We start from the raw sequence: 24,538 nt of genomic DNA, 5'->3' as shown, positions 1-24,538 counted from the left end.
GATCTATTCCTTGACCTCTTTCTGGCTTCTTCCTTAAATGTCCTTGGGAGAGGCAGTTTAATCGGATCTCTCACCAAGTTTTCCGTTGTTTTTTTAAGTCCGTGTCGTCTTTCTTGCTGATTTCTGAGGTAATTCTTCATAATTTCCAACCGTTATCTTTGCTTACGTTCTCAAAAATGAGATTCTATTCTAACGAGGTCCTGCCTTGTGCTTCTATCTCCTTGGCTAGGTCATCAAGTGCTAACTGGCTAAGAGGGCTTCTTGGTGTAAAATGAGGAAGCACAGGAGAGGACAAATTTGAAATCTCTCCTTGACTTGTCCACTAATCTGTTGCCTATTTTGACTCGATGCAGTTATATTCAATGGCTCATTGATAAGCTGCGTGTCTTTATTACCGAGTAAGTAATTTGGAAAGCATTTGCACGACCGCTGAGCATGGGCAATAATTTAACCTCTCTTATTATCGCTTCAGGAATTAAATAAGGCAATGCTTTCATTTCATGGACGAGGTGGAAAATAACTACTTTTTCAATTACTTTTAGGGTTTTTAGCGTCATGTGCAAAATGAGTCTTTGATTTTTAAAACGATGACTATGGAATACACTTCCTCGTGAGCATCGCAAATAACTCATCGTTTCTCAATTTTAGAAATGAGTTCAAGATAACTTTCCTGCCCCTCGTATGCAATGTAGTAGCCACACATCTAAGCTACAGCTCACCTGGTAGTCACCTTCTTAAATGACCCACACGGAGGTGACCAAAGCTCCGGAGTTGTCCTGTGTCGTAATCACCCATTTACCGAGGGACAAATTCCTACCCTTTTTACCACGGGCTTCTCTTCACAATCGCTGTTTCACTGGAAAGGTAATAATATCCTCATCCCTGTTTTATTGGCGAGGAAAGAGAGACTCAAAACAGGAAGTTTCATCGGAGAGGCATCTAGAGTAGAATGCAAAGAATGCCAGCTTTGGAATCAGGAAGAAAGGCCCAGATTCGAATCTTGTTTGAGATCCTTCTGAGCTGTTGACACATCTGTCAGAACTGGAGCGTTCCAAGCGCTCCTGCACGCATGATGACAGACAGGAGTGAAACAACGCTTTCTGATCTCAGTGGAGGCAGAAGAGTAGAGGCGGCTGGCTACTTGTCAGAATTTGTATAAACAGCAGTCAGCGTTCAGGTAGTAATTAAATGAAGTGGCCTCAGAGGTCCTTCCCAATGTGGGATGCTATTGTATACCCAGAATGCCTCCAAACGGAACTTTTCCTAGAACCAAAATGGGGAGAAAAGAAGTAAGAATGTAAGAGAGACTCTACGCCTGAGATCTCTACAATGGGATCTTTGGGTACAATCTGGAGATACCACCAAGAATACTTTGAAGTCACCCACTTCTCTGCGTTATTCTCCATCACTTCATTTTCTGTCCTCTCTGGCTTTTACATAAAACCTACAATAGGAAAGCTAGCCCATTGAGGATGCTAAGAAAACAAACGAAAAAAGCCAGAAGAGCCCCGACTCATGGAATCACAGAATTTTAGTTGGAAGAGACAGGCTCATCTAGTTCAATTCTCATTTTATAACTGAGAAAACCGGAGTTTTTGAGAAGAGAAGTGATATCACTTCTGTATTTCTGCCATGGAACGATTCCTTATTGGTTATAAATGCTCAAATATTGATACTGAGAGAAAAGACAAGAAATTCCCTGGCATAAACCAGCTAGAAATTTCGCCGTCGCTCAGATTCGGTCCTTCCATTGGGAGTCCAGTTGATGTTGACTGTCACCTGGCAACCAGCACGTTTCATTTCATCCATTACATTTGTGACGTGCCCTTCCAAGTGAGTCCGTTGATCTTGAGAAGTCCGGTGTGCAATTGGGTCCCGTGCACAACCCGTCTCCTGAAGAGATTTCATTACTTGAAAAGTGCTGCAGGTTTCCATTAGGCTGAATCCATTGGTATGTGTTATATCATTATAACGCTTACTAGTTCAAATTTGAATTCGTCACATTGCTTCAGGGGATTCCTAGCAGCTGGACCTGGCTCTGGACCAGATTTGTTATGGCATCTCAGAGAGGCCCTCCCTCCGGAGGCAGCCTCTGATTGGCTAGACCATTCTTCTTCTGCTTCCTTAGGATCCCCTTCCTGGTTCTTCTCACCTCTCCTTCTTAGCGGAAGGCTTTGCTTTATGCTCCTCTGAAAAATGGAGGCCAGCTGCCAGGCCGCAAGGCCTAGTGTTGAGCCCTATTTGTCATGGGTATGCTGAGGCTTATGGGTATGAACTATGGATAGTACTGTCATCTCTGGGAAGGAAGCCAGCCTCCCCAAATATCCTGAACCATGTGGGGCTTCCCACCCGGGAGGCTGCTAAGAGCAGAGCGGTTCCCCCTCGCCTTCCCACAGCACTCGCCAAAGTGCTGTCTTGTTCCCAGAGCAGGAGCTCCTTTACTTTAGGCTATGGCTGGGCCTGTGCTAATCTGCAGAACTTTTCTGATTCCCATTTACTTTATAAAGACGTTTACTGGGTACTAGGCCAAGGATTGTCTTCCCTTGAGGACAGCCCCTTGTGTGGGAGTCAGGTAACTCTATGTGCCTCAGTTTCCTCAATTCCATAAAATGGGGACCATAAGAGCACCCTCTCCCAGGGTTAGTGTGAGGAGTAGAGGAGGATTTGCTGGCACGCAGTAAGCACTTAATAAATGCTTGTTCCCGGTTTCTCCTTTTCTCCTGGAGAGGAATCAAGGAAAGGGACCCCATTTTGAATACTACTTTCTGGGAGCTGATTCAAATGATTCTGAACAGTTAATCTTGGAGGTAGATACACATGGAGGGAGGCTCAGGCTAAGGGAGTAAGAGAACTAATGCACCCGGACCCATCCCAGGCCCTAAGAAGGGGAGGGAGAAGTTAGGCCGATTCCTCTGGGAGCACTGGGACAAGGACGCCTCCGAACTTCCCAGGCTATAATCGTATGCCTTGTTTTGGGTATAATTTTGCCTCTGCTGAGATCTTTTTAAAAAAATGTGACTTTGAGCCTCAGACACTTCCCAGCTGTGTGACCCTGGGCAAGTCCCTTGACCCCCATTGCCTAGCCCTTACCACTCTTCTGCCTTGGAGCCAATACACAGTATTGACTCCAAGACGGAAGGTGAGGGTTTAAAAAAAAATGTGACTTTGAACGTAGCTCTAAAATCCTTGAGCAGTTTGGAGTGGGTGAACTCTGTAGGAAATGTCTGTCCTCAATGGGATTCTATGTGGAATTTCCCATCTTGCTTTGCGTCCCATAATTAATAACGCCACACTCTTTTGAAGAGGCTCATGTAATGGGCGCACGAAAATTCAAAGAAGAATTCTCATTGGCTGTTTGGAGCTTTGACACCTTTTGGTGAATTCACTTTCTCAGTGGCAAAAACATTTGGCTCCATAAGTCTCGAGGAGGTTAGCGGAGCTATGCCGATGGGTTCAATCGAGGAGAACGATGGCGACGGCTTTATGAGCCCTCCGTGGAAAGCCTGGATAGTTTGGATTCCACAGGAGGCTGCCTGCGAGCTCTTACAGCTTCCTCCCTTGGCCCAATTTTATCTCCTAGAATATGTAATCAAGTCTCCATGACTAAACGGACTGGTCAGTTGTCTGTCAGATTCAAAAGGATCCATGGCGTTACTTCCTGGCCCATCTCACTTCACTGAGATGGTAAATGCTGCTACCTGGAAGTGAGTGGGAGGGCTATGTGTGAGGGGAAGTCGGCCCTAGTTTGTCTCCTTGGTCTCTAATAGCACACCGTCTAGGTGATTTGCTGATATGTATTCTTGGAGGGGGTTTCCAGACTAGAAGCTCCCTATATGGATGAGATGAGACGTTTACACCCCAAACCTAGGGTTTTTCGGTTCTATATAAATATGAATTGTTATGAAGATCCCTTAACCTTGGGAGTCCCTGAGGCTCTGCCCTAGACCCTAGACTAAATCTTATTTTTATTCCTGGCAATTTCTTCTGCTTCCCTATCTTTATGTGGATGATTCTTCCTGGTCCCTCCCTAGGAAGATCTCTATCATCTCTACAGCTATATCCAGTCAGCTGCTGAGCCTCGATCGCCTCTGCACCTTTTGCATCTACCTGTCCTCTTCTCTCAACTCGCAGGGTATCGACCGTGCTTGAGGCTCTTGCCATTAACTGTGGATATTGAAAGCATCATGTGGCATCAGCTCCGACGTTTAAGTTGTAGTCAGGTAGAGTGTGAGTGCCGCATCCCTATGAATTCCAGTAGCAGAGGCCCTTGGCTTCCATTCCCGAACTCCTGGCCGTGCTGGGGAGAGCAGTGCAGCCCATGCAGACATTCTGAGGAAGCTGTTCAGACGTCCTGGGATGGCAACCTCATCTGCAACCAGAATCGTCTGCTCGTGCTCTTTCCTGCTTCTCGCCTCCTTCCAATCAACCTCTACTCCAGAGGTGTCAAACACGGAAAACCTAAAATTTAAGTAGGAAATGTTGAACAAACTCAATGAAGTACAATAAGACACGGATAATGTTCATTTGAGACGTTCTAGGCCAATACGCGGCCAGTAGGATCCGTTTCCATGTTTGACATCACTGCTCCATCAATCAAGATGACGATGACGATGACGATGATTCTAAGACCCGGGTCTGACCGGCTCAGGGCACGACCTTAAAGCCTTTGGTCCTCAGCCTGGCATTGACGATTCTCCACAACCAGGTCCTGTGGACTTTTCAAGCATTATTTTCTGTTGTCCTCTTTCACACACTCTACATGGCCATCAAACGGTCTGCTGACTGTCTGTTCTGCCTGAATCGACACACTATCTCCTGCCTTTGCCTCTAGGCCCTGGCAAGCCCTTCCCATCCAATATTCGCTCCTTCGTTTGTATTTTTACATTTAATTTTTATTTTTTCTCAATGACATAAACAAAATAGTTTAACATTCTTTTTTTTTACACCCTTACAGTCAATACTGTGTATTGGCTCCAAGGCAGAAGAGTGGTCAGGCAAGGGGGGTGAAGTGACTTGCCCAGAGTCACACAGCTGGGAAGTGTCTGAGGTCACATTTGAACCCAGGACCTCCCATCTCTGGGCCTGACTTTCCATCCACTGAGCCACCCAGCTGCCCCCTTTAACATCCTTTTTATACATTTTGAGGTCCATGTTCTCGTTCTGCCTTTTCTCCCCACTCCTTGAGAAGGCAAGCCATTTGGTGCCGACTCTACGTTTGTAGTCCTACGAAATTCTCCCTATTAGCCATGTTGCAAAAGAAAATGAAGACGGAAAACCCCAAGCATCACCAAGAAGGTAAAGAGTGCATCTAGGTGCATCCAGACCCCCTCAGTTCTTCTCTAGAGGGATGCATTTTCCTCAAAAGTCCAGCAGAGCTGCCCTGGACCGCTGCATATTGCTGAGAACAGCGAAGCCCTTCACAGCCGGTCAGTGGACAACACGGCCGGCTGTTACCATGTCTCGCGTTCTCCGGGTCCTGTTCATCCTCTAAATCTTCCCAAGGTTTTCTGCAGCCAGCAGCCAGCTAGTCCTCTCTGGGGCACAACAAGCTGCTCATCATCCTCCCCCAGACGGGCATCCTCCCCTTTCCGAGTCGCTCCCTCTACGACAAAGGCTGCTCTGAACGTGTGTGTACATACATCTTGTCCTTTTCCTTCATCTAGTGAGGCTGTTGCTGGGCCCCGGGGACAGCTGATAGCCTCCTGGGCATCCTTCCAAATGGTTCTCCAGAAGGGTCGGACTAACCGTGCCTCAGCGCCCTTTTCCTCCCACATCCCGTCCACCCAACATTTGCCATTTTAGCTCATCTGATAAGGATGAGGTGGGACCCCAGAGTTGTTTTCCTTTGCCTTTTTATAACCAAGAGTGTCGTTTATTTTTGTTACTAGGATTTAGCTGCCGGCGTCCTCCGGGAGACAGACAGCAAGGGCTGCCTTTCCTACTTCCACTTGTCAGTTCATTCTCTGGAAGGGACTCTCACAACGTATTTGCTGAGTATTAGGTCTGCAGCTGTGTGCACCGACTGTTCCTTGATTCTCTTCCTTATCTTGTGCCACTCTTTGCCAGCTAAAAAATAAATTAGCCTGCTCACTATTGCCTACCTTAATCATGATTTTAGAGCATTTTGTGTGGGACAAAAGCCATCGACTTCTGAAAACTGCCTATTTGCCTCCTTCGACCATCTATCAGTTGGGGAGTAGCTTACAGTCTTAGAAATTTGACTCAGTTCTCTCTCTTTGAGAAACAAGGACTTTACCAGAGAACCTCAGGGAAATGTCTTCCCCACTCTCCTGCTTTCTAATCTTGCCTGCATCTGTTTTGTTTGTGCCACCCCTTTTTCATTTGAAGTCATCAAAATGATCCGTTGAAAATCCCATAATTCTCTCTTTTGTTTGGCCATAAAGTCTTCCCTCAAGGAGCATCTGGGTGGTTCAATGGATGGAGAGGCAGGCTAGAGGTCCTGGGTTCAAATTTGACCTCAGACACTTCCTGGCTGGGTGACCCTGGACAAGTCACTTGACCCCCCATTGCCTAGCCCTTCCTGCTCTTCAGTCTTGGAACCAGAAGGTGAGGAGTTAAAAAATCGTAAATAAATAACTTCTTCCCCCTCCCCAATGGGAGGGCTACAACATTCCCCTTCCCATCTAGATTCTGCTGGAGAGTGGCGGAGGTTGGTCTACACCCATTTTCCGCCAAGCTCCAAGCTGGGCTCCCAGGATTCTGCCTCTTGTTTCTGGGTCCCCAGGGCGTGCCCGCTCTCCCCTGGTCCCTGTGGCTCTCAGCATTGCCCAGGGCCTTCGAATGGAAGGCGGTTCAAGCAGGCCACTCTCTAAAAGGGAGCCCAATCGGAGCCCGGCTCATTGTTTGTCTCTTTGGCCCACTTCCTGGGCAGTCAGGGCACAGCGGCTGGGAGCCAGGGTGCAAGGGAATGGTCCGCAGGCTGCTGAAAGGAAATCTCGCTGTCACTCACTGAGGTACGGGAGGCAGGGTGCCCAGCAGGGACCATTTTCTGGGTTGGAGCTCCCTCACCCATTCCCCGTCCCACTCTCGGGCTCTCCCTCTCTCTTTAAACTTTTTTCGGGCGGAGGGGCGGGGAAGACGCGCCCCCCTCCCCCCAGGCCGGGAGTGGCCTCGTGCAGCCTCAGTGGCCTTTCCCCACTTTCCCCTCAGATCCCGGCCCGCCCCGTCGCATTCATTTATTGCTCCAGCGTGGGAGCCGCCTGCAAAGCCACTCACCGCGGCCCGGATGCAGACTCGGAGAGCTGCCAGGCCCGGCGCGCCCCCCGCGTGCGGCTCTGTGGCGGGGACGGGAGGGAGGAGCTTCGTCCCCAGGCTCCTCCAAGGCACCTGCTCCCCGGAATCTGGGTCGGTAAGCCGCAGAGTAGCGAGCGGAGGGCGCGGCCGGCCGGCCGGCCAAGGGGAGCGCGGAGGCCCCGCGGCCCCTCTGCCGGCCGTCCTCGGGCTCCGCAGACTAGTTCCGCGGCCCGGGGCTCCCGCGGGGAGGAGGGGGGGGGGGAGGCGGGACCTCGCAGGTAGCTGCGAGAGCTGAGGCTCATGCGCTTGCCGAGGATGACGCGGCAGCCTGCGAAGACGCGGAGGGGTCGCGCGCTAAAGGGCCGGTCGGTGTGGGCGCGCTTGGCCAGCGCCTTGCCGGCCGGCTTTTTCCACTGAGGATGGCGCCCGGGCTACGCCGAGAGGCGAACATCCCCCTGCCGCAGAGAGGCCGGGCCGCGCCCGAGGCTCAGAGAGGTGGCGCTGCCCGCCCGGGTGGGCACGGGAATGGAGGAGGGGGAAGGAGAGGAGAGGGAGGGCGGGGCCCTTGAGGGGCGGGGGCGGGGGACGATGATTAGCGGGGCAGGCGCCGGTGCGGGGGCGGGGGCGGGACTTTATAAAGCCTGAGCCGCGGCGGTCGCGGCTGCCGGGGAGGGTGGGCTAGAGCCTTGGCCGGGCTGCGCTTGGCGGAGCTGAGGAGGCACACCGCGGCTCGGAGCCCGGGAGGAAGGAGAGAGGCGAGAAGGGCAGAGGGAGCGCGGAGCTGCTGGGGCATCCCGGATTCCTCAGCGTGACCCCCGGGGAAAGCTCACTGCAGCGACTCGGCCTGGGGGGGCTCGGAGGTGAGGGCGCCCGTCCCAAGGCTGCGGCGGAGAGGACCGCAGGGGCGGCATCACCCCTCTGCGGGGCGCGGGGAGGTCTGAAGAGGGCCGGCCCCCCCTGCCTTCTCCTGTAGCTGCAGAATGCGCTCCGGGCGGCCGGCTGGAAGGGCGCTGGGCGTGGCCAGCCCCCCCACCCTGTGCGCGCCCTGAAGGGCCCGAGCTGGGGATGGGGTAACGGCTCGGGCTGGGCTAGGGTCGGAACAGCCTTTACGGGCAGCGGGACACTTAGCTAGCTGAGGACCGACGCATGCACGGACGAACGGACCTGCCCAGTGGCCGCGCTGCGGTTGGTCAGGGAAGGGAGGAGCGGCCGGCAGGCAGCGGCTGGTGTTAGCTGGAGCTCCTGGGGCTGCCGTGGGAGAGTCCGTGCGGCTTCAGGCCCTGGCTGCGGGGGCTCCGTGCCCGCTGGGAGCCTGGGGGGAGGGGCTGGGGTCCGGCCAGGCTGCGCCCTGCTGAGGTGGGCATCTTGGCGCCCGAATGCCAACCCGCACCTGCGCGGGCGGAGGAAGCCTGGGCCGGCCCCTGGCACTTCTTTTGGCCCCGGGGAGTGCTTGGAGGTGCCTCTGGCGGAAGGGCATCTTCTGGAAGCATCGCCGGGTGGACAGTTTGTCCTCCGGCCGTGGGCACTCCCCTGGGCGGCCTGGGGCTTGGCCCTAAGGACGATGGGCTGGAGGAGGGGGAGGAGCCTCGACTGTGGGTACTCGGGGTCGAGGCTGTGGCGCGCTCTGGCCCGCTCCTCAGGCAGCAGGCTCAGTGGCCGCGCTCTTCGCTCTTTCCGTAGCCGCTTCCCTGCAGGCCTCTCGGCACGGGCAGCAGAGCGCCGCCGAGCGGGACCATGAAGGCAGCCAAGCAGCAGGGGAACGCCGGCCACGGCGGGGAGAGCCAGCCGGCCCTGAGCCCCCTGCGGGCAGCTCTCGGCGCCGCCGCCGCCTCTGCCCAGGCCTACGAGACCTACATCGACAACGGCCTCATCTGCCTCAAACACAAGATCCGGAACATCGAGAAGAAGAAGGTAGCGCGTCCCGGCGGGGGCGGGCCAGGGGCAGCTCCCCTTCCCGGCTGCTTTCCGGGCACCACGGAGCCGAAGACTCTGCGCTTCGGCGGGGCGCCCGAGGCTTAGCCACGAAGGCGCCCAGAAGGGCTCTGCTCCGCGGAGGGAGGGAGAGGAGCGCGCACGGGCCGGGAGTGGGGGGCCCGGCGGCGGACCGGAGAGCGCTAAAGCAGGGCCGCCTGTGTGGCCAGAAGGGATTCCAGAGCAGGGGCGCCTATTAAGCAGGAGTGCAGGTGCTCAGGTGTGGCCGATGCGGGTCTACTTAGTGAGGAATTCCCTTCCCTTTGGGATGGGGGATGGGAATATCGGTGTGGCCCTGAGCGAGTGGGGAGCCCCGCCCACGGTCCCAGGCCTCAGTAGTTGGGGGGGGGGGCCCAGGCGGGGCCTACTGGGCGGTGTCAATGTCGATGGATCAGCGCAAGTCCGCCCGCTTTCCTGCAACCCACAGCTTGGGGCAGAAGCTCAGCTTTTAATTTAATTTTTAAAGTGCCTTTAATTTCAGCCCTTTCCCGTGGTTCCTGCCCCCCTCCCCCCAGCGGTTAGACACGTGTTGTCACTGCCTAGTTCTGTTGTAAGAGAGCCTTTAAAAGCCAGCCCCCCTCCCCCCTTACCCACAGCACTCAGGGCTCTGTGGCCGGCCCTTCTGGGTGTGCACAGAGACCCTTGGGAGTGTCCTGGATCCTGGCACGGCCCTTAGCAGATGGCCCTGTACACTGGATCTGCACAGCCCCCCCCCCCCCCCCCCCCCGCGAGTATGACGTTATCCTGGGACCAGTGTAGACGGTGCCCAGAGGCTTTGTGGCCTGGGCCTGTTCTCCAGCTCTGTGTGAAAGCCAAGCGAGCAAACAAGAGCAAAAGGCAGCCTCAGCCTCTGGGATGCCCTGTACAGACCCTCCCCTTGCAGCATCCCCGGCCCAGCCCATTATCTCAAGGCCGAGGACAGCCGCGGGAGGAGGAGGTTGGAAAGTGAGGCATAAAGAGGGAGCCGAGGAGGAGCCGCAAACGGGCTGTTGAGAGAGGGAGCCGCACGTGTCCCCAGACTTTTCCTGGGGAATTTAGGAATGCGGAGTGGGAGGTCGCTAATGAGCACGTGACGGGGCCTAGGCTTTGACATTGGCTCAATGGACAGTCACGTGGAAGAGGGGGAGGCTCATGTGACTTGGCAAGGAGGCAGCCCGTACCCTGTGGCAGCCAATGCCCTGCCCAGGAATTCTTTGGACTGAAGATTTGGAAATGCAGTGATCGGGAAGCAACAGGAGCAGGTGTCTGGCTTAGGCGACGATATCGGTACCTCCGCAGCCCTTTCAGGCTGATGATGTCCCTGCGCCGCTACACCCCTAAGAGCCCAAACCTCGGGGACTCTCGGGAGACTCCCGGATGCTCCGCAGCCTTCTTTCCCCAACTTCCCCAGAATCCTTTTCTCACTGTCACCACCATCTTTTTCCTTCCTTTTCTTGTTAGAGATCAAATTGAAGCTCTTTGGCCCAGGTTAACCCTGATCCCTGAACCCCTTTCCTCTAAGCCTTGTTCCCTCAGTCACCCCTTTTCCCTTATAGATGTTCAGTCTCTCCACCGCCTGCCTTCCACCCCCGTGTGCTTAGACCTGTCTTCTCCTGCCCCTTGGCCTTTGTTACACAAAGACCACAGGAGAAGCCGGTCTTGCCTTTCATCAACAACCTGCAAAGAACAGGCTGCAGTGGCCAGGTCTACTTTCTCCTTTCCAGTGGACACACCCCGATCACTGGACTGAAATTGTTCCCTTTACAGTTAAGGCCTGCTGTCCCCTTTGGCCTCAGCAGAGCCCAAGGCGGCCAGTAAGCGCTCCTTCTTGACAGCCCTTCCCTCTAAGCACGGCTCTCTTCGCGGTTATCCTTATCCCTCCGTGCTGTTCCTGCTTCCTCTTTGGTGCTGGCTCCACTTCCCTTTCCTGCCCCAGACTTTTCTCTAGCGTCTGTAGCTTCGGTTACTGCCTCTGAACCCCCACATGTGTATCTCCAGCCCAATTTCTGCCCAAGATCACAGCTCTGTTCCTCAGAATCGGCTGGATGTGCTGAAAATTCCGCATTTACAGAACACAACGCAGTCTTTTGATCCCCTGCGCTTACGCCGATGCCTCTTTCTGATGGAAGACGGCCCTCCATCTTTCTAGCCGCCCAGGAAGGAAGCTGGCATCTCGGGCTCTTCTCGTCCAGTCGTTTGCCAGGCCTTGTTGACTGAATTCTGCTTCCCATAGTTCCGCATCTGTTCCTTGCACGCGCACTTGAGGGCCTCCCCACTTGTTCCTTGAGCTATCGTAAGAGCCTTTTAAGTGGCCGGTCTTCATCCGCTTGCTTTCCCTCCCCAATTCGCTTAGCTGCCAAAGTAGTCTTCCCACGGCGCTCCCCTAATAGAAAACACAACCACTTCAGTGGCTCCCCATGACCTCATGGTGCTTAAAGCCCCTCACGGTCATGCCTGCCTGTTAGACGCGCCCAGCGCTGTGGCCTCGCAGCGAGGGGGCTTTTGTCAGGAAGCATCCGATTTGAATCCTGCCCCTGATGCTTCACGAGCTGGGCGACCCTGGACGAGCCACTCAGCTCCTCCAGCCTCCTGCAGCCACCGAACGTGCCTCCGAGGTCGTTGTGGCAAACAGACGAGATCCTGCAGGCGAAGCCCTTGGCCAACCTTAAACAAGCGGGAGCTGACTTTTCTCTGCCCGCCTCCGGATGGCCCCTTGGTGCTCTTCCCTGTGGCTGGTGGACTCTGCTCGGCCCTCCTTTCCTCCTCCTGGCGGGAGCCACGTAAACCCAGCAGCTTCTGTGAGCGCCCTTTGTTGCTGTTCTTCGCTTGCGCTCGCTTTGCCCCTTCCTTCCAAGCTCTTGGCCTCGGAGGAGAGTTCTGAGGGTGCCGATGCCAGGCAGAGCTCCTCCTACCAGATCGGAGAGCTGGGCACGTCCAGCTCTGGGACCTCCTTTGGGGTTTTCTTGGCAGAGATGCCGTAGTGCGGTGCCGTTCCCTTCTCCGGCTCATTTTGCAGTGGAGGACACGGAGGCGAAGGGACTCGGCCAGGGTCACCCCGCTAAGAAGCCCCAGAGTTGAACTTGGCCTTGCTCACTCTCAGAGACCCGGCCTTCTTTTCCATTTGAGGGTCAGCGGGGGCCTCAGTGAAGTAAACGTTCGTGGTTCCGCGCCTCTGGCCGTAATCGTGAACGTTCCAGAATCGTCGCTTCTCTGGAGCTCTCGAGGTCCCCAAGGTTTAGACAAACCTCCGTTCTTCAGCTCGCAGACTTCTTCCTTTGCTCGCCTTAGTCACATGCCAACCTTACAGCAAGGCAACTCCGTTTAACTGGACGTCTGCAGGAACACCTCCAGGGATAAATGGCCTCCTGTCTAGAAAGATCCCCCTAGCCTGGAGAGCTACACGCCTAGCTTGTGGAGAAGTTTCCACTGTGGAACCTCCCCCTTCGGAGGCTGACCGGCCGGTTTCTTCCGGTGTCTTGTTGGCTCATCCAGCCTCACTCCCTTCTTATTTCCTGACTACCAGCCCCCAGCCAGCCTCATGGGCTGTCCGTCCCTCATTAAAGAGCCATTGTCGGCATCCGTGGCTGCTGCGGGGCCTCCTATCGTTTCCTCGGCCCCTCGAGTCTCAGAGCGCTTCCTCTCCATGCTCGCTCCGCCTGGACCGTAGGGTTTGTGCCTGGAGGTAAAGCATCCCATCTCCTGGCCCGCCACGGCTGCTCCAGGGCAGGGCTCTTGGCTGCCTTTCATTGGTTTTCCCAACACACATCAAAGTAGGCCTGACTTAGAAGAAGCTAATCTTCAGAGGACCCTGGGTCAAACTAACAGCTTTTCTCTTTGCAGCTCAAACTAGAAGACTATAAGGATCGCCTGAAAAATGGGGAGCCGCTCAATTCGGACCAGTTGGTAAGTAGACGAGGGGGACGGGCCGTGGGAATTCGATGGGCTCAAAGACTGGGCCGCCCGGGGAAGAGAAGGGAAGATTCGGGCACGGAGCGGACGGAGGCCTCTGGGATTTTGGCGTGTACGTGCTTTCAGTTCCTGCCGAGAGTAGCCGGGCCAGTACGGGAGGTGAGTGCTGCGAGGCCTTTCTTCTTCCTCCTCTCCTTCCAATTGGAGAAGAGCCAACTTCCTGTGCGTGTGCGTCGAGGGTGGGTGGATCTGGGCCTTTAACTGGAAGCTCTACCGGCCAACCCGACTTGAAACAAGGTTCTCCTCCATTTTTCTTGTCAGAAAGGCAGGATCGGGCGGCCCAAAGAGGGTTCCTCGGTGGTTCACGCGGAATCATTTTTTTCTTCGTGCGATCATCTTCCGGGGACTTGAGCCCTCGCGCTGCCCATGTATGGTTCTCCCAGTCTCTTGGGCACTCGACCGTGGGAGGATTTCTGGAGTGCGGGGGGTGTGCGCTTGCCGTGGGAGCTAGTCTTGGGGACCTGCACCAGGTGCGGCAAGCCACGATGACGGCTGTTCCTCTTTGTCCGGGCGCTGACCTACCTGTAGGCTTTCCTTTGCCCTTCTTGCCGCGCATTCCTCTCTGCTGTGGGGCTTTGTGCCTCCCCTCCAGCTTCTCTGCCCGCCCATGTTGACTGGCTCATAGCGTCTCTTCTCTGGCGCCGCCGGCAAACTGAATGTCTCCGTTAATGGGCCTCCCTGGCACGGACCTCTTCGTGGAGAGACTGGCGGTGTGACTTCCTGGGCCCAGAGGAAGCTGGGGGTTGTCTGGACCCCTCCTTCCTCAGGGCTCTGCCTCGGGAGCCTATCGTGTGGGGGCCTCCAGTGAGCCTCTGGCAGGGCTTCGGAGGCTGACCACGTAGGAGGACAAGGCAGCTACATGGAAATGGTTACTACCACATACGTGTGTGCGGGTAGGGATCAAAAGACACGTTCCCCGGCCCCAGCGACGAATGGAGCTCCCGCGGCCCGAGTACCCTTTTTGCTCCTGTCTTGGCCTTTGCCACTTCTTCCTCCCATCCCTGACAAGGATGCTCTGCTGCGCAGGAGCACCGGTGATTCATTGCAAGAAAACCCTCTTCCTTTCAGCCAACGGCTCCAAGACGGAGGGGCCACCCAGCTCGCGCCTGAGGCCGGCTTTGCCCGTCGGCCGGTGCTCCGTCCCGGGCGCCCTGCTGCCCTGAGCACTAATGCTTGAGGCTTTTCCTTTGTCCGGAGCCCCTGGTGCTTCCGGCAGCAGCGGTGGAAGGGGAGAAGGAAGGAGAATGCTGCGGGAAAGGGGTGCCACACGCACTGGACTTGCGGGTGTCTTGCAGCGTCGCCTGCTCCCTCGTGCCCACTTTGATCAGAACCTTTGTCAGGCGAGAGGCCGGACTTGGGCTCTTGGCGCTGCTCTTTGCGGCACCACGTGGGTACGTTGCTTTTTTCTTCTAGAAGACGAGATGGGTTAGCTTCCGTCCCTTCCGTCCGTGCCCTTCTGTCTCGGGATCTCGCGAGCCCCCAGCTGCAGGCCAGGCGGCTTAGGGCCTTCGGTTCGTAATCGGAATCAGACGGCCCCTGGGCTTTGCCCAACGCTTTTTGGAGTAGGCTAACAGCTGGCCTTTATAAAGATCCTACTGTGTGCTCGGTGCTTTACCAGTGTCTCATGAGATCTCTCCAGCTCTAACTTGCGGAGACTTTAGTCTGTTCTTTGGAGTGGCCTTGGATGAGGGGAATACAGCAAGGACAGGGTACGGGCGGGACTTCGGTCTTTCCCTCTCGTGATCGGACGTGCTGGTTTTCCACGTTGGCTCCTCGGGCGCTGGCGTTGATACCTTCTTCCTCCTCCTCGGGCTCCCTTTGGTCCCCTTCTGCCCTTTCTCCAGCATCGCTTAGAAGTCACAGACGTGAGTGGGAGGGAACCTCCCAAGCCAGGCCGACGCTGGCCCGGACAGCCACTCCCTCGCCGTCTCCCCTAGAAGCGGCCGTCCACAGTTAGCTTGAGGACTGCAGCGGAAGAGAACCTCCCCCATCCCAAGGCGTCGTTCTGATCACCAGGAAGGTTTTTCTTCTCCCTTCAGTTGGCTGCACCTCCGTCGCGTCTCTTCCGTATTCTTGCTCTTGAGCTCTGGGACAAAGCAGGACGAGCCCAAGCCCTCCTGTAGTTCAGAGCTGCCCAAACACCCGGAGGCCGATGCCCGTCTAAGTGTCTGGTCCTCCTGTCCCTCCAGGCGTGATCTTGATGCTCTGTACTAGATGGGCTGAGTTCAAATCCTGTCTCAAACACTAGCCGCGTGACCCTGGCTACTACCTAACCTCTTAGCCACACTGCCCTCCTCTGTACAGCGGGGCTGCTTATAGCGCCTCCCTCTCAGGGTTTTTGTGAAGACCAGAGGAGGAAACGTGTCAAGAACTTTGTAAGCCTGAACATGCTGGAGAAGTGCCGGGATGCTGGTGTTTCCTGCTGTCGTGCCTCAGCTCCCGAAGGCCTTTCCTGCACCTCCCACTAGCTTCACACTTTAGGCATTGACTGACTAAGGCAGGAAGCAAAGGGGTGATCTGACGGTTGGAATGCAGCCCACGCTGGCTTTCGGACCCTCTCTCGTCTGTCGCCCAGTCTGGGGCCCCCAGGGACCACGGCGTGCCGGGCCTTTCCATCTTCTGCTAGCTCTGGAAATCTGTCCACGTTCCTCCTTGTTGGTTCCACGAGTCCTCTGAGGTTCCCTTTCCCCCTTTGCCTTCATCTTTCCCAACGTCAGCCTCTTCCAGTGAGTCTTGTCATCTCGTTCTGTGGCTCTTGTGTCAATATTTGACCTCCCAGTGAAGAGCCTGAGCCACGGATTGCCGGATCTGAGCTCCTGGCCGGCCAGCGGACTCTCGGACGTCCTCTCCAGAGCGGTAATTTGGAAGGGTTGCTTCTGCGGGGCTCAGCTCTCTTCTGGTCCAGGACTCGCAGCCAGGCAGGGCTACCGGAAGAAGCATCGCGTTCGGGATGTGGCCCTTGGTCAGCAGGGCGGCGTCTCGGCCTCCTATGCAGGCTTGCTGTAGCTTCCTTCCAAGGAGCGAGCGTCTGTCCACTATACGCAGTCGCCACCTGCCGCGGTCTTGGAGCCCAGAGTAGAAAACCCGACACCGCTTCCGTTTCTCCGCCTTCTCTTTGCCAGGAAGCGATGGCACCAGCTTCGAGCCACCTTGACACTCCTCGAGAAGCTTCCTGATTCTTCTTCGCTTTCTACCTCAAGAGTGGTGTCATCTGCATGCCTGAGATGGTGGGCTTTTGGTGATCCGTCGGTACAGTTGTTGTCATTGGTTTCTGTCATCTTGTAGTCCATGCTCCCTCCCTGCCAGCCCTCCCCGTTTGCAAGAAGGCAGGCAGTAGGACACATGCCGTACGTGTGTTATCATACGATGCATATTTGTGTTGTGAAATAAGACACCGTTGCTTACACTAGAGGAAAATTTGTGCAGGAAATAAAGCGAAGAAGGGGTGCTTCCGTGTGATTTTGGACTCATCAGTTCCTTCGATGGCCGTGGATAACTTTCCTCATCATGAATTCCTTGGAGCTGTCCTGGATCTTTGCCTTCTGATAACAGCTGAGTCACTCACAGTTGACTCTTATTGTTTCCGTGAACAGCGTTCTCCCGGTTCATTTTGCATCACTTCCTCGAGGTCTTTCCAGGTTTTGGGGATCATCTTTTCCCTCATTTCTTATGTATTCCGTTACAACCATAAACTATAACTTGCATCAGCCATTTCCCATTCGGTGGATATTCCCTCAGTTTTCAGTTCTTTGCCACCACAAAGAGCTGCTGTAAATATTTTTGTACAAGTAGGCCCTTTCCTGCCCTCTTTCATCACTTTGGGACATAGACCTGGTAATGATATTGCTAGATCGGAGGGTGCACAGTTTTATGGCCCTTTTCCAGATTGCTCTCCAGAATGATTGTTTCTGTTCACAGATCCACAAGCATTTATTGGGGTCCCAATTTTTCCGTATCCCCTCCAACATTTATCATTTGGTGCTACCTCAGAGCTGTTTTAATTCGCATTTCTCTAGTAGTGATTGGCAGCATTTTTTCTTATGACTAAAGATAGTTTTGATTTCTTTCTCTGAGAATTGCCTGGTCATATCCTTTAACCATCTATTAACTGAGGAATGCTTTGCAGTCTCATATTTGATTTTGTTGATATTTCCCCCCAGCAACCTTAATTTTAGCTTGGGATTCAGTCACTCCGGCATTTCACATGATGTCTTCTACATATAAGTATTTAACTTATATATATATATTTATATAAATAAAGTGACAATATAAAGCCTTGTCATATGCCTTTTCCAGTTTTAAACCAGTCATTTGTTCCATGTTTGGTTCTAACTCTTGCCTCTTGGCCTGCAGAAAGATAAGTAAGAGGATCTGGTACTCTCATTTCTTTCAGGACGGGGCACATTCTGCCGTGATCCACCCAGTCAGAGCCTTTCGTGTAGTTCCTGGCTTTCTCCATAATTCAGCAAATGTTGGCAATTTGGTCTCTAGTTCCTCTGTCTCTTTGAAAACCAACCTGCTCTTCTGGAAATTCTCGTTCACATGTTGCTGAAGACCAGCTTGCAGAATCTTAAGCATAACTTTGCTGGCATTTGGAAAGAGCACAATTGTTCAGTAATTGAACCTTCTTTGGTGCTGCCCTTCCTTAAGGCTGGGGCACAAACTGGTCTTTTCCTGTCCTGGCCACTATTGAGCTCTCCAAATTTACTGGCATATGTTGAGTGCAGCACTTTCCTTTTTTTTTTAAACATTATTTTATTTGGTCATTTTCAAACATTATTCATTAGAAACAAAGATCATTTTCTTTTCCTCCCCCCCTCCCACCACTCCTCTCAATGGCGATGCGTGATTCCTCTTGGTATCACATGTGTCCTCGGTCTGAACTCTTTTCCATGTTGTTGGTATTTGCATTAAGGTGTTCATTTAGAGTCTCTCCTCAATCATATCCCCATCACCCCTGTAGTCAAGCTGTTGCCTTTCCTCTGTGTTTTTACTCCCACAGTTTATCCTCTGCTTTGAGGGTAGTGCTTTTTTCTCCTTGATCCCTGTGGATTATTCAGGATCGTTGCATTGCTGCTAGTAGAAAAGTCTATTACATTCTCTTGTACCACAGTGTATCAGTCTCTGTGTACAATGTTCTCCTGGTTCTGCTCCTCTTGCTCTACATCACTTCCTGGAGGTTGTTCCAGTCTCCATGGAACTTCTCCACTTTATTATTCCTTTTAGCACAATAGTATTCCATCACCAACATATACCACAATGTGTTCAGCCATTCCCCTATCGAAGGGCAACCCCTCATTTTCCAATTTTTGGCCACCACAAAGAGCGCAGCAATGAATATTCTTTTTTTTTTTTAATATATTTTATTTGATCATTTCCAAGCATTATTCGTTAAAGACATAGATCATTTTCTTTTCCTCCCCCCCACCCCCCATAGCCGATGCGTAAATCCACTGGGCATTAGATGTTTTCTTGATTTGAACCCATTGCTTTGTTGATAGTATTTGCATTAGAGTGTTCATTTAGAGTCTCTCCTCTGTCATGTCCCCTCAACCGCTGTAGTCAGGCAGTTGCTTTTCCTCGGTGTTTCCACTCCCATAGTTTATCCTTTGCTTATGAATAGTGTTTTTTTCTCCTGGATCCCTGCAAATTGTTCAGGGACATTACACCGCCACTAATGGAGAAGTCCATTACGTTCGATTATACCACATTGTATTAGTCTCTGTGTATAATGTTCTCCTGGTTCTGCTCCTCTCGCTCTGCATCACTTCCTGGAGGTTGTTCCAGTCTCCATGGAATTCCTCCACTTTATTATTCCTTTGAGCACAATAGTATTCCATCACCAACATATACCACAGTTTGTTCAGCCATTCCCCAATTGATGGGCATCCCCTCGTTTTCCAGTTTTTGGCCACCACAAAGAGCTCAGCTATGAATGTTCTTGTACAAGTCTTTTTCCTTATTATCTCTTTGGGGTACAGACCCAGCAGTGCTATGGCTGGATCAAAGGGCAGACAGTCTTTTAGCGCCCTTTGGGCATAGTTCCAAATTGCCCTCCAGAATGGTTGGATCAATTCACAACTCCACCAGCAATGCATTAATGTCCCAACTTTGCCACATCCCCTCCAGCATTCATTGCTTTCCTTTGCTGTCATGTTAGCCAACCTGTTAGGTGTGAAGTGATACCTCAGAGTTGTTTTGATTTGCATCTCTCTGATTATAAGAGATTTAGATACTTTTTCATGTGCTTATTAATAGTTTTGATTTCTTTATCTGAGAACTGCCTATCCATGTCCCTTGCCCATTTATCAATTGGAGAATGGCTTGATTTTTTGTACAATTGATTTAGCTCTTTATAAATATGAGTAATTAAACCTTTGTCAGAGGTTTCTATGAAGATTTTTTCCCAATTTGTTGTTTCCCTTCTGATTTTAGTTACATTGGTTTTGTTTGTACAAAAGCTTTTTAGTTTGATGTAGTCAAAATTATTTATTTTACATTTTGTGATTCTTTCTATATCTTGCTTGGTTTTAAAGCCTTTCCCCTCCCAAAGGTCTGACCTTTCCCCTCCCAAAGGTCTGACCGACAGCTATGAATATTCTTGTACAAGTCTTTTTCCTTATTATCTCTTTGGGGTACAAACCCAGCAGTGCTATGGCTGGATCAAAGGGCAGACAGTCTTTTATCATCCTTTGGGCATAGTTCCAAATTGCCCTCCAGAATGGTTGGATCCATTCACAAGTCCACCAACAATGCATTAGTGTCCCAACTTTGCCACATCCCCTCCAGTATTCATTGCTTTCTGTTGCTGTCATGTTAGTCAATCTGCTAGGTGAGAGGTGATACCTCAGTTGTTTTGATTTGTGTCTCTTTGATTATAAGAGATTTAGGACACTTTTTCATGTACTTATTAATAGTTTTGATTTCTTTAACTGAAAATTGCCTATTCATGTCCTTTGCCCATTTATCAATTGGAGAATGGCTTGATTTTTTGTACAATTGGTTTGGCTCTTTGTAAATTTGAGTAATTAGATCTTTGTCAGAGGTTTTTGTAATGAAGATTGTTTCCCAGTTTGTTGCTTCCCTTCTAATTTTGGTTGCATTGGTTTTGTTTGTACAGAAACTTTTTAATTTGATGTAATCAAAATTTTTGATTTTATATTTTGTGGTTTTTTTCCTAGCTCTTCCTTTTTCTGATCTGACAAGTATACTATTCTGAGTTCACCTAATTTGCTTATATTTTCCTTCTTTATATTCAAGTCATTCACCCCTTCTGAGTTTATCTTGGTGTGGGGTGTGAGGTGTTGACTCAAACCTAATCTCTCCCATACTTACTGTCTTCCAATTTTCCCAGCAGTTTTTATCAAATACTGGGTTTTGGTCCCAAAAGCTGGGATTTTTGGGCTTGTCATAGACTGTCTTGCTGAGGCCATCTACCCCAAGTCTATTCCACTGATCCTCCTCTCTGTCTCTTAGCCAGTACCAAATTGATTTGATGACAGTTGCTTTATAGTATAGTTTGAGATCTGGGACTGCAAGACCACCTTCCTTTGTATTTTTTTTTTCATGATTTCCCTGGATATCCTTGATCTTTTGTTCTTCCAAATGAACTTTGTTATGTTTTTTTCTAATTCAGTAAAAAAGTTTCTTGGTAGTTCAATGGGTATGGCACTAAATAAGTAAATTAATTTGGGCAGAATTGTCATTTTTATTATGTTAGCTCATCCCACCCATGAGCAATCAATGTTTTTCTAATTGTTTAGATTTAGTTTTAACTGTGTGGAGAGTGTTTTATAGTTGTGTTCATATAGTTCCTATGTTTGTCTCGGGAGGTAGATTCCTAGGTATTTTACATTGTCTAGGGTGATTTTGAATGGGATTTCTCTTTCTACTTCTTGCTGCTGAGAAGTGTTGGAAATACACAGAAATGCTGATGATTTATGTGGGTTTATTTTGTATCCGGCAACTTTGCTAAAGTTGCTGATTATTTTCACTAGATTTTTGGTTGATTCTCTCGGATTCTTTATACGATGACTTTTAATGAGTTTCCAGACCTCTAAATTCTCAGAACATTTTCAGGTAAAATAATGACCATCTTGCTATGCCTCCTTCATCTTGTTCTTATGAGATGGCTATTTTCTTTTGACTCCGGTGTTATATTTTACTTTGATCTCCATTAGATGTCTTTTATTTGACCTAACATTTGGAGAGATCTCTGAGGCTCTTCTTGAATCCCATCTCTAACTTTTAGCCTAACCCAGACTAGGATGCTAGAAGAGATAGTCAACAGGCTGGATAACATCTACAGATTTGTGCCTTCCTATAAGTCATGAATAAATTCATTAGTGCGAGGTCAAAGACATTCCTGGCATACTCCCCTGGAGCTATACTTCTGGGCTGATATATGAACTATTAGTGGACTCTGCTGGACTATTGCACTAGTCCTTTCTCTAGGTTTGTAGAATATTTTCCCCTTAAAATGAAAACAGTTGTTCAAATTCTAGGAATCATCTCTTCTATAGCCTATATTTGGGGTAACTATGTGACTCTGTGACAAGTCAGCATCCACGTACAAAACTTAATTTACCAATGAAAGTTCTTGAAGGATGTTCTATTTTTGTAATTTTTAAACAAATTTTATTTAATTGGATGATTTAGAATAATTTTCCATGCTTACAAGACTCATGTTCCTTCCCTCTCCTCCCTTCTCCCCTCCCATATCTGATGCACAATTCCTCTGGATTTAACATGTGCCATTGATCAAGGCCCATTTCCTTATTATTAGTATTTGCACTCGGGTGATCTTTTAGAGTCCACTTTCCCAGTCATAGCCCCACCGACCCATGTGATCAAGCAGTTGTTTTTCTTCTGTGTTTCTTTTCCTGCAGTTCTTCCTCTGGATGTGGAGAGCATCTTTCTCATAAGTCCCTCCAAGTTGTTCAGAATCACTGCATTGCCACTAATGGAGAAGTCCATTACATTTGATCGTACCACAGTGTGTCAGTCTCTGTGTACAATGTTCTCCTGGTTCTGCTCCTCTCGCTCTGCATCACTTCCTGGAGGTCGTCCCAGTTCACATGGAATCCCTCCAGTTCATCATTCCTTTGAGCACAATAGTATTCCATCACCAACAGATACCACAGTGTGTTCAGCCTTTTCCCAATTGGAAGGTTGAAGGGTGTTCTTTGCAGCTAACCAAGACCACTGCACCCAGCACAGTTGGCGGGAGGCGAGGGAGAGGTTCTCTTTCCAAAGGTGGCACCCTTCTTTCATGTAGAAAAGGTCCCACTCAGTGGTGTTCTGGTCGGTTTTTTTCTCTTCTCCGTAGCTCTGGGGCAAGGATGGGTGGAGGGACAAAGGGTTCTACCCGCTTCCAGCTCTGTGCTTCAGGACTGTTGACCATCTTAATTAGTTCAGTGGGATGAGTGGGGAAGGACTGCAAAACGCAGCTGCCCAAGGCCTCGAACCCCCTGGTTTCAAGGTGTTCTCTACGTTGTCGGGTCCCCCAGGCTGCTGCATGCTGATGTCTAAGTGGCCACTTATGCTTTTGAAGCCTTCCTTTTGGGAGTGGCCAGCTTAGGGGCAAAAATCAAGAGAGTCTTCCAATCCCACAAGTCTCCTCGGTTTTGGAGAAGCCCGACACAAGGCTGAGCCCAATTCGTCCAGGCTCGTCTATCCTGGCTAGCTTTTGTCCACTTCCTCCCAGAAACTTGGAGCTCTTCTTTATTATCTCTTCCACTGCTGTGTTAGTCAGAGACGATTCAAACTCTAAGTGTGCAAGATGATAATTCACACGCAGGAACGTTTGCTAACTTGGCCATTATTGGGGAAACGGCCCTGGCAGAGGCCCGTGGAGAGCGCTTCGTTCTCGTGGGAGACTGCCCAGAAATGCTCTCCTGGATTCTGACTTGGGGAGGAGCTTCTCCTCAAATGGATCTTTTAGGGAAAAGGCATTTCGGTTTGTAAAGCAGTGGCACTTGCATAGGTGGGTGCATTCGATCCTTGTCCTTTTTAACGTTTAGTTCCTTTGGAATATTCATGATTCCATTCATGTCCTTTCCCCCAGGAGGGCCCGCCCTTGCCCCTTTTCCTGACCACTTGGAGAGCGCCCTCATCTGGACGGTGTGTATCTGACTGCGTGCACGTAAACGGCAGCTTTTCCATTGTTTTGCAGGAGGCGGTAGAAAAGTACGAGGAAGTGTCACATAACTTGGAATTTGCCAAGGAGCTTCAAAGAACGTTTTCTGGACTCAGCCAAGATGTAAGTGGCTCCAGGAAAAAGCGCACAGCTCGTAGAGGGCTCCTGATAACGAGTAGGATGCTCATGGGTCTAACTTTGGCCAAAAAACTAGGCCCTTCTCATGTTTCACAGACGGTCTTTCTCCGCTAAACTGGGTTCAAAAGAGGAACGTTGGATCCTGACCTTCTCAGGACTCGTTTGTTTTTGTCGTGGGCGAGTATTAGAGTTACGGGTCAGGTTTAGGGCCTCCCCAGAAAGGACCTTTGTCTGCAGAGTGGGGGCAGAGGGTTGGAGAGAAATCTTCAAATCCCTCCACTTTTCTCAGTCCGGTCAGAGGTTAAAAATACTTCCTGGGGGGCTGGGCTCCCATAATCCTTCACATTCCTCTCTTGTGGCCCAGTCTCTTCCATTACCTTCGTGGATCGGCCCCACGATTTGTTGAGCTATTCCCCGATCTGTGGTTTCACACTGAATTTGCACGTCCTACAGGAAAATCTTGATTTGTTTGCTCTCCGGGCTGGTTTTTGGGCTGGTCATGGTGGCCCCCTCGGAGAGAACGTCCCAAAACTTTTCACCCGGCCCTTTTTAACGTGCCAGCATCTGGGGGGCTCGTCTCAGTGAGGCAAACGTTTTGAATCTGAAGTAAAAGAGGAAGCATTGGCTGTCGCAGAGTCGTGCTCTTTCATTTGGCTCTGAACGTGCTGGTGTTTGACTTGGTCCTTTCACTCGTCTTTGGGCAGAGCCGCGCCAAGGCCAGGAAGACCCGCATCCTCCTTGTTCGAGCCTCCCCGGGCTCTGGGCAGCCCTTTCAGGGCCATTGTGTAGGCAGGGAGGCCGTGCGCCCGGCCCTTTCCTATACGAAAGAAAGCCCCAGGCCAGACAAATCGATCCTGTCACTTGTTTTCACACACATCCAGTGACCGGAAGGTTGGTGGGGTGAAAGTGGCAGCTTCTGGCCAGTAGCAGATCAGACACACATCGGGAGTAACCAACCACGACAGCAAAACTCGTGCTCTGACGGTGGGGGGCCGCGCTGCCTTCGGGCGCAGGCTCGGCAGACGTCCCTCAGAGGGGCCTGCTTAGTCGGAAGCGACCTTTACCTTCCGCCTCACAACCGGTACTGTG

General features: G+C 51.5%; 1 protein-coding gene across 4 annotated transcripts in view; it reads left to right on the top strand.

The window, feature by feature from the left end:
* The first annotated feature begins 7,218 nt into the window (after positions 1-7,218).
* Positions 7,219-24,538, top strand: part of CAPRIN2 (caprin family member 2) — a 44,907-nt gene continuing 27,587 nt past the window's right edge. For 2 of the 4 annotated variants that reach the window (XM_056797362.1, XM_056797359.1), the window contains exons 1-4: positions 8,330-8,439; positions 8,935-9,165; positions 13,045-13,107; positions 23,348-23,434. In XM_056797362.1, the coding sequence (XP_056653340.1) occupies positions 8,401-8,439; positions 8,935-9,165; positions 13,045-13,107; positions 23,348-23,434 (420 nt within the window). In that variant the 5' untranslated portion in view covers positions 8,330-8,400. Of the gene's footprint in view, positions 7,366-7,903; positions 8,115-8,329; positions 8,440-8,934; positions 9,166-13,044; positions 13,108-23,347; positions 23,435-24,538 lie in introns of those variants that run through there. The other 2 variants (XM_056797361.1, XM_056797360.1) reach the window with 2 other exon arrangements.

Source organism: Monodelphis domestica, chromosome 5 (assembly GCF_027887165.1).
Source record: "Monodelphis domestica isolate mMonDom1 chromosome 5, mMonDom1.pri, whole genome shotgun sequence".
Lineage (NCBI taxonomy): Eukaryota > Metazoa > Chordata > Mammalia > Didelphimorphia > Didelphidae > Monodelphis > Monodelphis domestica.
Note: the sequence above shows the minus strand (reverse complement) of the source record. Positions and strands in the feature narration are given on the sequence as shown.